At 41.5% G+C, this 12187-nt stretch overlaps 1 protein-coding gene across 6 annotated transcripts in view; it reads right to left on the bottom strand.

Annotated features, from left to right (window-relative positions):
- Positions 1–12170, bottom strand: part of dcaf6 (ddb1 and cul4 associated factor 6) — a 229305-nt gene extending 217135 nt beyond the window's left edge. For 2 of the 6 annotated variants that reach the window (XM_043700883.1, XM_043700881.1), the window contains exon 1: positions 11858–12162. In XM_043700883.1, coding sequence (XP_043556818.1) covers positions 11858–11945 — 88 coding nt within the window. In that variant the 5' untranslated portion in view covers positions 11946–12162. Of the gene's footprint in view, positions 1–11857 lie in introns of all 6 variants that reach the window. The other 4 variants (XM_043700880.1, XM_043700878.1, XM_043700882.1 and 1 more) reach the window with 4 other exon arrangements.
- Between the last annotated feature and the right edge of the window lie 17 nt (positions 12171–12187).

Raw genomic sequence — 12187 nt, forward strand, 5'->3', positions numbered from 1 at the left:
ATGATGGTTGGAGGAAGAGCGCCTCATCTTCTGCCTAGGAACCCTCCAACCACAAGGCAGGAACGCGGGTTTCACCAGTTTCCTCATTTCCCCTCCCCCCACCTTGTCTCAGTCAAATCCATCGAATTCAGCACCGCCTTCCTAACCTGCAATCTTCTTCCTGACCTCTCCGCCCCCACCCCAGTGTGACCTATCACCCTCACCTTGACCTCTTTCCACCTATCACATTTCCGACACCCCTCCCCCAAGTCCCTCCTCCTTACCTTTTATCTTAGCCTGCTGGACAAACTTTCCTCATTCCTGAAGAAGGGCTTATGCCCGAAACGTCGATTCTCCTGTTCTCTGGATGCTGCCTGACCTGCTGCGCTTTTCCAGAAACACATTTTCAGCTCAGATCACTATGGCAAGATAGACTTATGCAAAGGCATTCGCCTACTTTAAGTCTCAAAGATGCATTTTAAAGAATTAAGAATGTCAAAACTATGTCGGATTCAGAGCTGATGTACAGTTGAAAGCTAAATAATCCTTGCTGATATGACTAACCTATCCATCTTTCTCATCCCAAAGGCAAGCTCCCCAAGACCACAGTAATTCATGTGTAGCAAGCCAAAGACTATGGTAAGCCATGAAGAGTAATCTTTTCTATGGCCAGTATAACACAATAGAACAAACAATAATACAGGCAAGGAACAGGCCCTTCATCTCATCAAGCCTGCACAGCAACATGACGCCTTTCTGCACTAATTACCTTTTGCCTCTACTGAAAACAAAAAATGCTGGAGATCACAGCAAGTCAAGCAGCATCCATATAGAGAAAGCAAACTAACATTGAGTCTAGATGCTTTAGCTCTGATAAAGAGTCAAAGTGTGGAGGGGGCAGGAATAATGGGAAATGGGGGGTTGGAGTGCTGGGGAAAAAGGATGTTGATCGTTCAGATTAAGTGATTGGAATGTAATAATAGCAGAACAATGGTGTGTCTAACTGCCAGGCTAGAAAAAAAACAGACAGTTCCACTGCAGTGGGAGGTGAGGAGGTTGGTGAGAGGACATGGTGACAGAGAATGTAATAACTAAAGCTAAAATAAAGGGAAGGAATAGGAATTGGTACACAGTTTGAAGGTGTTAATTTCAATATTAAGTCCAGAAGGCTGTAAAGTGTCGAGTCTGAAGATGAGATGTTGTTCCTCCAATTTGTGCTATGATTCAGTTGAGCCCTGCAGCACACAAAGGTCAGACACATGGGCATATGAGCAGGATGCTCTGTTAAAATGAACAGCCATGGGAAGTTCAGGGTCATGCTTTCGCACAGACCACAGATGTTCTGCAAAGTGGAGAAACCAAATACAAACTGGTGACCAATGTAGAGTAGGCCACATTGTGTGCAGCAAAAACAATACACAAGATTGGAAGAGGTACAGGTGAACTGCTGCTTCACCTGGGAAAAAAAAACTGTTTAGGCCCTTAGATGGTGAGCAGGGAGGACATGAAGAGGTAAATGTTGCACCTTCTGTGGCTACATGGGAAGGGGGTGGTTTAGTGGTCGATGAATGGACTTAGGTGTCACAGAGGGAACTTAATGTTAAAATATTAAATTGGAATATCTCTCTGGACATTAATATAAAAAGTTGAAAGGATTCAGAAAAGATTTATACGGATGTTGCCAGGGTTGGAGGATTTGAGCGATAGGGAGAGATTGAATAGGCTGGGGCTGTTTTCCCTGGAGTGTTGGAGACTGAGGGGTGACCCTCAGAGGTTTATAAAATCATGAGGGGCATGGACAGGGTAAATAGACAAGATTTTATCCCTGGGGTGGGGGAGTCCAGAATTCGAGGGCGTAGGTTTCAGGTGAGAGGGGAAAGATATAAAAGTGACCTAAGGGGCAACCTTTTCAGGCACAGGGTGGTGCATATGTGGAATGGGCTGCCAGAGGAAGCGGTGGATGCTAGTACAATTGTAACATTTAAAAGGCATGGGTATATGAATAGTAAGGGTTTACAAGGATATGGGCTGCATGCTGGCAGGTAGGACTAGATTGGGTTAGGATATCTAGTTGGCAAGGACGAATTAGACCGAAGGGTCTGTTTCCATGCTGTACATCTCTATGACTCTGTGAATGAACATTCTGCAAGTGGGTGGGGAAGACATTCATGTAATAATTTGAATGACCCCCACTCCATTTAGACAGTCATCATTTGCTACTATTCTCATTCAATCTTTTCCATTCAGAAATGCTTTCTAGTCATCCCTTGAAGCTAGGTATGTCGCACCTGCATGGTCTTGGTGAATCACTGAGTCAGGAAATTGTTTGCCTAATGATTCCCCAGGATTAGGGCATTTACTTTTACATTATCTGAGGGTGATTTCATCTTACCATTGTACCTGGGGTAACATGTGACTGTGAGGGAGTGACTGGGTTGTCTTGAGTGGCATGTGACTGTGGGGGAGTGGCCAGAGTATCTGTAAGCATTACCAACTGACCTGTATAAAGGAGATTTTTTTTTGTTCAGAGTCTCTCTTCTGTCTCGACTTTGCAAGCCTGCGAAGAGTATCAGAGGGGTCACCTAGCCTGTACAAGCTTTAATAAATTTTAACTGTTTGTAGAATTTAGTGTGTGAAACCTCAGGAAATGAACCTAACATCTAGTGGCAGTGGTAAGATTCTAACACACATGGAGCTTCCAGGCGGACTGAATAAGCGATTGTCTGAGTGTTGGTTGCTTGAGATAGGTGGGCCCACAAGGTAAGCTTCACCTTGATCTCTCTCTCTAAAATTTAACACTCAGTCAACCCCTCGACTCCTGGGACTCAGTGACGGAATCTTTGAGGTAACTCGCACAATTGTACACAGAGTCACTTTGCATGAAGCTAGATTTTAAAAGAGTTAAATCGGGGTTAGAGACCCCATGAGAAGTAAAGTAAGAAAGGAGTTAAATCCTCTACAGACACAAGGTTTGAGGCGCTGGAAAAAAAACTTAGAATTTGGGTACTTCTTGGAATTGTTGCCTTCATCCCCCACACCTCCCCTTAGAAGTACTTTCGGGACAGCATGGTGTCACCGGGAAAAGGGGGAGAAAGTGGAGCTGCTCCCTTTGGGTCCTGACAGTAAAGTATATTGAGTGCCGGGGAAGCTTTGTCCGGGTTTGTGCGCTGTGGACTAGACTCTGAGTCCTTCTGGGGGAGTGGCTTGGACTGGGGTGCCATTTGGTCTGCTGTGAGGCTATTATTTTTATGGGTATGATTTCATCAAGAGGGTATGGCTGGTCTTTCTTTCCTTTGTGGTCTTGTCCAGTGGTGGGGCGGCATTCCTCGGTCCGGTTTCACCAAGATGAGGATGTTTTATTGATCTTTTCATGTGTGCGCGGCAGGCACTATGGGGTTAGTGGAGCTTTGGGAATCTTGAACTAATGCTTGTGGTTTTTTTCTGTGCCAAGGTGGTTAACTGGGAGTCTGTAGGCATGATTTATTTTTGTCCGACTCTAGTGTGGATCGTTTAGAGCCACCTCCTCCATCTTTTTGACTCCTCGTTTTCCATTTCATGGATCATCACCAGGTGAACTGAGGTGGGGGTCTCAAATGTGCATGTTTTTCACCCGTATTAAAAAGGAAAGAATTCTGACCAGAGGCACTTCCAAAAAAAAAGAGAAATGCTGAAATTAAGGTTGTACTAATACTTGGGTCGAAAAAGGCAGTTTCAATGTAAATTGTGCCATGCTGAGAGTGCTTGATATTTAAATATTTTGGTTTGTTAAAATACTGGTTCACAAAATTCGTTTAGGTAACTGTTTTGTCTTATTTGAATCAGGATCTCAATTCAATGTGTTTTGTGAACTATGTAATAGGGTAGATTTTGTTTTTACATTAATGTTATACAACATTGTCATTTTTAAAATTATCAAATTTGTAACCTTAAAATCAAATTGACTGAGTCTTTGAGCCCCTGATTTGTTTGAAATTCTACAATGCCGGTTTTAAAAAAAACAACCGTGTCAGTGGTCATGCTTTACCCAGATGAGGTATTGTATTGTAATATCTTTGCTGGTTTTTTTAAATGTAGAGTGTTCGTAAAAAGAAGAATGCATTTGTTAAGACTGTAGAGACTATTAAAACTTGAGGCTGAGCTGTTTCAGTTCTTTCAAATATTGTTAAGGCTTCATTGGCCCCCTTCATATTGCAAATTTAAGGAATGTTGATCTCTGTCAAATCACTGTAATTCTGACTGTTTTATATGGGAAGTTTCATTTGGAGAACATATTTTAATATATTCTGCATTTGCTTCCCACGAATGTTTTACTTTTAAATCTGAACTGAAACTGCCTCTTCAATGCCTAAAGTGCAGGAAACATTTTGTTGTTTTCTTGCTGTTCCAGATTTTAAAAATTCTTTTCCTGACAACTTTCACATCAGCCAAGTATTAATTTGTTAAAGGAAAATAATTTTTGAATAACCTGAATGAGGTCCCCCGAGGGTTTGATTTTAGGACCACTGATTGCTGTGCCTAAATGACTAAGTTGTTTAGGCAGTACAATTTAGATGTTTATGGATTGTATAAAGGGCCTGTACTGCGCTGTATTTTTCTATGTTCTAAGTTCTATTGATAATGTCATAAATAGCGAATAGAGTAACAGTTGACTGAGAATGGTGAAAGACAGACACAATTTAGTGTAATTAAATGTGTGACTGTCTTCATACTGATAACTACCTTGGCAAGGAAGCTACAAGAGAGGAAATGCAAAGATAGTTTCAGCAGCTGACATCGTCTCTCGAGTGTCTCCATTCACAAGTAAGGCACACCTTCAGATCAGCGCCCGCTCCTCCACAACCTGATCCAATGGACTCAATCAGCTCCCCAGTCATGAGCACAAAGCATGAAGAAACTAACAATGGTGAAGAGTATGCTTTTTGTCAGCAGCCTTCCTACGGACCATGTGAGCTTTGTCTTCTCTTTCAATCATTTAAGGTATATGAAGGTTCACTGATCAAGCTATCATCGAAACATGCAGTTGGTTTTGTTACATTTAACAGCAGAATGGGAGCTGAAGCAGCAAAGAATGCTGAGATCACCTAGCCTGCTGCTGCATGCTCAGATGTGCCTGTATCTTCCATTCGAAGCATCGCGCGTGGATGAAAGTCAGTTTTTTAAGTATTTAACTGCCCTTATCGAAGAATTCCGATTTCTCCGTGGAGTGATACAGAAGGACAGACTGAATTTTGTTTTCAGGTTGGCATTTACTGAAGGAGATTTTGAAATAACTGGCTTGTTTCCACTCAAGTTGGAGGAAGTGGAGTGGTCAGTAAGGACTGTGGATATAAGAAGTTTACTGGTGAACGTTTTCCCTTACGTGGGAGGATTCTGCAAATTCTATTTACTGCGTGTACTACTAATTTTTGTTGTTATAATCATTGCAGGTTGTGTATCAATAACTTGCTTAAATACTGGCTGTCAGGGTCTTATGAAAGCTGGTAGTGTCATCTAGGTGGTTATCATGGAATGGTAAAACGGTGGAAGATAATGTTAAAATATTAAATTGGAATATCTCTCTGGACATTAATGTAATATTAAAGAGTTAAACTGCACTGAGTGAACATTCTAGATGTGGGTGGGGACGACATTCATGCAAGAATGTGAATGACCCCCACTCCAATTAGAGACTCATTTGCTACTACTCCCCCTACTATTATCAAATTAAACTATCATTCAATCTCTTTCATTCAGAAATGCTTTCCAGCCATCCCTTGAAGGTAGGTATATCGCACCTGCATGGTCTTGGTGAATCACGGAGTCAGGAAATCGTTTGCCTAATGGTTCCCCAGGATTAGGGCATTTACATTTACATTATCTCTGAGGATGATCTCATCCTGCCATTGTACCTGGGGTAACATGTGACTGTGAGGGAGTAACTGGGTTGTCTTGAATGGCATGTGACTGTGGGGGAGTGGCCAGAGTATCTATAAACATTACCAACTGACCTGTATAAAGGAGATGTATTTTCTTTGTTCGAAGTCTCTCTTCTATCTCGACTTCACACACCTGCGAAGTGTATCAGAGGGTTCACCTACCTTGTACAAGCTTTAATAAACTTTAACTGTTTACAAAAGATGGTGTGAATGAATTGCATCGTGTGTGAAACCTCAGGAAAAGAACCCAACAGAATAATCCCTGCAAAATGCAGATGGGAGAGTGAGGGGAAGATGTGTTTGGTGGTGGCGTTCTGCTGGAGTGGTTTGAAATAGTGAAGCATGATCCTTTGAACATGGAGGTTGGTGAGATGAAAAGTGAGAACAAGGGGGACCCGATCACGCTGTTGTGAGTGATGGGAAGGGGCATGCTCCAAACTACCCCGCCTCCCAGTTGCCAACCACTTCACCTCCCCCTCTCACTCCCCATGACATGCCCATCCTGGGCCTCCTCCAGTCAAAATAACGCCACATGCAAACTGGAAGAATAACACCTCATCTTCCCCCTTGGGAACTTACAACCTTATATCCTCAACATAGTAATTCACCAGCTTCCAAATCTCCCCACATCATCCCAGGCCCACTCTTCCTCTCCAACCCACCCCCTTGACCTGACCTTTCCACCTATCCGCTTCACCTTTTCCCAATGACCAATCTCAATCACCTCTACTTGCATTCACCTACCTTTCCCCATGTCCCTCTCTCTATTTCTCAAACTCCCTTGCCTCTCCCCAGTCCTGAAACATCGAATCTCCTGCTCCTGTTACCGCTTGACCTGCTGTGCTTTGTCTAACTCCACATTTTATCAACTCTGACTTTCCAGCATCAAGCAGTCCTCACTATCTCCACAACACACAATGAAGCAAGAGGCAGATAAGAAATCTAAAATTCACACCTTTGCCCAAGGGGATTAAGTATTGGTGCTGTTACCAGTAGTAGGATACCCCTTTAAAGCAAGATTTAGTGGTCCCTATCAGATTAAGAAGAAGTTAAGTCAAGTGAATTATCTGATAAAAGGTACCAGATAGGTAAAAAGAATTATCAGGTATGTCATGTGTACATGCTGAATCAGTATTATGATACAGAAAGGGAACCAGAGGAACAGGTATCAGTTACTGCCACTCAGAGTGAGGAATCAAATCTAGAAGATTTGGATGTTGATGTACCTCAGAGTAAGTTGATTAATGATATGCCTCAGAGTAAATTGAGGAATAAGAAGGGCCTAAGAGAATGGGGTAGGATAGGAACCGCTTTCAGCACCGCCTTCTTGACGTGCAATCTTCTTCCCGACCTCTCCGCCCCCACACCCTCTCCGGCCTATCACCCTCACCTTAACCTCCTTCCACCTATCGTATTCCCAATGCCCCTCCCCCAAGTCCCTCCTCCCTAACTTTTATCTTAGCCTGCTTGGCACACCCTCCTCATTCCTGAAGAAGGGCTTATGCCCAAAACATCGATTCTTCTGATCCTTTGATGCTGCCTGACCTGCTACACTTTTCCAGCAACACATTTTTAAGCTCTGATCTCCAGCATCTGCAGCCCTCACTTTCTCCTAGGATAGGAAAGGAAGCTATCTGTCTCAGGATGAGAGAACTGAATTGAAAGGCTTGTTGCAGTGATATGAGGACATATGTAGGAATAAAATTGGAGGGCTAAAACTATAGTGCATGAGATTGATGTAGGGAATGCTGTTCTGATAAAACACCACCCCTACAGGCTTCATCCTCTGAAAGCAGCACAAGTATAGAAGGAAGTGGAAGCAATGCTCCAAGAAGACATTATCAAGCCAAGTCAAAACGAGTGGGGTTCACCGGTCATGTTGGTTCTGAAGCCTGCTGGTACTCAATGATTCTGTATGGATTACTGGAAGGTCAATGCCATACCTTAATCGGACACATACTCAATTCCATGGCTGGAGGACTGTGTGGAAAAAGCTGGGCATGCCACTTACATCAAAGTTGAACTTACTGCATGGTTACTGGCAAGTACCTTTGTCAGAGAGAGTGAAAGACGTTTCTGCATTTGTAGCACCAAATGTGCTATATCAATTTAAAGTAATGCCCTTTGGAATGAAAAACACACCAACCACATTTCAAAGATTTATAATCAGAGTTGTGGCAGGATTGACTAATAATGCCATTTATATAGATGACTAAGTGATCTTTAGCCATGCATTTGGCAGAGCTCTTTGAAAAACTACCAGAAGCAAATCTGGCTATAAATTTAGTAAAAACTGAATTTGCAAAAGCAGAAGTGATGTTCTGAGGACACAACAACAGACATGGAAGAATCATCCCGAGGATCGTGAAGATGAAGACCATCAAAGAATTTCCAAGACCATCCTTGAAGAAAGAGGTGCTTTGATGTTTGGGACTGAGCAGATTCTACTGGAAGTTTGTAACAAAGTTTAGTCACTTGTTGGCACCACTAATGGATTTGCTAAAGAAGAACATGAAATTTCAGTGGACATAATGCCAGGAGGCAATTGAGAATTAAAAAGCCATGCTAACCACTGCTCCAGTTTTAACCACACCAAATTTCTTTAAACCCTTTAAAGTTGTGATCGACGCCAGTGATGTATGGGTTGGAGCTGTGTTGGTGCAGGGGGATGATGGCGAAATTGAAAGGCCAATTGGTTATTTTTCCACAAAACTCAATATCCATCAGAGAAAATACGCCACTATTAAAAATAAAGTTACTGAGTTTGGTACTAGCCTTACATGAATTTGATGTTGTTGCGAACAATGTATCAGACATGGTTGTGTACATAGACCACAACCCTCTCATCATTTTGGAATGATTTAAAGATTATAAAATGAGGCTTTTCATTGGAGTTTTATGTTACAAGCTAAATTACAGATTGTACATGTTGTGAGTTATAAAAATGTTATTGCAGACTTAAAAGAAAATTTGTAATTAAGGTAGAACTGGAATGGTCCGATGTTATATATGTGTGCAGGATTAGTATGAAATGTGTAACTTTAGATTACTGATCTATGTATTTTGTGATATTGCTGTTAAGATTTTTAAAAAAGCCATCTTTTAATAATTTTTGTTCTTGGGGCTGGAGGTGTTACGAAGTTTTGTAAAATACTTGTGAACTGGAAGGCAGAATGTCAGAATTTAATTGTAAAAATTGTATTGGGGCGTCGTGGTGGGGAGAGAGGTGATGTGCTTTTCAAAGCTTGGATATTAAACAAAAAATGCCTGCAAGCAGCTGTAGATGCACAGGCAGCTCTGAAATTGAATCATATGTATCAATTGGCTGTGTGGTTGGCAAACTAGACGTGTTTTGATGTTTTGGCAATAGCTTGAATCAGCCAATTAATTTAAACCAAGGCCTTAGATACTGAAAATGTACCAAATTTAAATCTGATATTTTTGACTACCTAGAACTAATCCGATTGTAAAGAAATTAATAGATCATCAAGGGTACTCTTAGATAATACTTCTGACTCCAGAAGGGAAAGGTGTTCAGAACAGAAGAAATTACAGAGGAAACATCCCTGACAGCAGGATCAGCTAAAGAAAGACTGGAGAGACAGAAGGCAGAGCATTCCAGAAGACAAATTCTGTGAACTTTGAGAGACTAAGTTTTCATTTATTGCTTTCTTATTATTTGTATTTATATAAGTGGGACTTGTGTTTATTGAAATAGCATACCAACAGAATTTAGTTCAGTGGGAATACTTAGTAGTTGGGGCAGGGAGTTGTTCAGTTTGTCAATAATTCTGCTAATTTGTTCATTGTTGTGGTTAAATAAACAAATTGTTACTTATAAAGGGTCTTTTAGAGATTTCTTTCATTTAACCACACTTTTAACAGATTATGAGGGGCAAGGCGAGCTGCTCTGGGTGTTTCAGGTTTAATTATTTGAAGGGAACCTCTACTCCTGTCATAACAGATTGGGACTGGTGTTTTGGTTTACTTATCAAAGGGGTTCGACCTTTGCCTAGCCTAGCCTAAGCATGTTACCATTGTTCAAATGGACAACCAATTGTCCATCAAACTACACCACACTGAATGACCTTTGATATACAACATCTTAATGATACGAGAATGAAAAGAAGCAAAGCAAATCCTGCACTCAGGATCCCACTACTTTGGAGACACCTTGCCCCATATGCTCACAGATCTGCAGATTGACAATCAAGCCTGTTCAGTCACACGGAGATCCATCAATAACTTGACAATGGCAACAATGATAGTGAGGCAATGATAGTGAGACACAGCCTAGGAGTAAAGGGAAGACCTTTTAGAATAGAGATAAGGAGAAACTTCTTCAGCCAGAGAGTGGTGAATCTCTGGAATTCATTGCCACAGAAAGTTGTGGAGACCAGGTCTTTGAGTATGTTTAACATTGAGATAGATAGGTTCTAGAGTATCAAGAGGATCAAAAGTTACAGTGAGAAAGTGGAAAAATGGGGTTGAGAAACTTATCAGCCATGATTGAATGGCGGAGCAGACTCGAGGGCTGAATGGCCTAATTTCTGCTCTATGTCTTTTGGTCTTATGTAATTACATACTGGCTTGCAGCTCACAAGTAGATGTCGAATTAATTTGAAACCTCACCATTTATAAATTAAATATACAGAACTTGCTGACTGACCTGATTTACTTGACAAAAAAACTGCAACTAAATTTATAGTTGAATGAAGTTTTTCTCAATTATTCAATATTGTTTTTAATCTTCAAATACAATGAAGATCCACATAAAAATATTTTTGAATGTTGACTAAATCAATGAACTTGTACACACTAACATGCTAATCATAAGATACAAAGATGTTGAAGGAATGATCACTTTAAAATGACCGAGAAAGGGCAAATAATCAAGCCTCATTTGAAGGGCTTTTGCCCGAAACGTCGATTTTCCTGCTCCTCGGATGCTGCCTGACCTGGTGTGCTTTTCCAGCACCACTCTAATCCCAACTTGAAAAATGGATCGAAAAGTGTGGCGCTGGTAAAGCACAGCAGGTCAGGCAGCATCCGAGGAGCAAGAGAATTGACGTTTCGGACATATGAAGGGCTATGATGTTGCCTGACCTGCTGTGCTTTTCCAGCGCCACCCTTTTCGACTTTGATTTCTAGCATCTGCAGAGCTCGCTTTCTAATTTGAAAAATGGGCACAAGTACACGATAAAAACATCCAAATGCTGAATGAGCTTCACTGCCAGAAATTAGTTACATTTCTAAATAAACAATTTGAGATTTACCAGCGATTCAGGATTGCCTTAACCTGGGAGATTGTTTTTGAAAATGTTTCATTTCGGAAACACTGTCATCTGGCTATTATTACGTCAATATCTTAGCAACAGCTCTTGGTGGTCTATATAAACCCGATTTATTTTCTCTTCAATTTATATTTACAACCGAAAAGAATATTAATCCGTGAGGCAAGTTGAAAACAAAACTTTCGTGAAAGTATTCAACTGAGGTATGCGGTGAGGGCGAAACTAAAACTCTATTTTCTTTACTACAGAACCACAACGTCCATTCAGCATTACGTACATCCTGTTGTCAATTATATCTTTTTTTCACAATTTTATATCCTAAGGACATCTTTTGCCTCTTCTGATATTAAATCATAAGTTGTTGTCGGAGAAGTACATTTGACACAAGGGGGAAACATTGATCTAGCCACCAAGGCGTTTGTAACCCACGGGAATAAAACGCAAATGCTTTTCAAAAAAAATGTACTTGCTGAGAAGATTTCTACCTCAAAAATGGAAACGTAATTTGGGCTAATGATTTTTTAAAAAAACAATACGCACTATTTTTTTTTGAAAAAAGAAAAACACAGGCTGTGTTTAGTAAAAGAGGCAGAAACAGGGGACAGGGCTGGAACTGGTGTCAGGAAGGTGGTTCAGCTGGAGCTCAGCAGGCAGTCCGCCACTTCTTACCTAAATAGGACAAGCGAATTAAGCGAGGATCCTCCAAGCCCAGCGAGCGTTTCCTCACATCCCACACCAGGTTAGTGGGACGTGACATCCTGCCGCTCCTCCAGTTACACAAATAATATCAACCACTGCGGGAGTCCATCATTACCCACCCGACGAGACAACAAGGTAGCCAGAGACACCATTAAACACCGCCCGAGCCAAACGGCTCCTTTTTCACATCGTTGTTATTATTGTGGTGGTGACCGTCATGTTGGCGATGGGCGAATGGCCGTCTGTCAGCCGTGGAAACATCGCGAGACCCCGTTCAAACGGCCACGGAGGAGGGGGAGG

Source organism: Chiloscyllium plagiosum, chromosome 12 (genome assembly GCF_004010195.1).
Source record: "Chiloscyllium plagiosum isolate BGI_BamShark_2017 chromosome 12, ASM401019v2, whole genome shotgun sequence".
NCBI lineage: Eukaryota > Metazoa > Chordata > Chondrichthyes > Orectolobiformes > Hemiscylliidae > Chiloscyllium > Chiloscyllium plagiosum.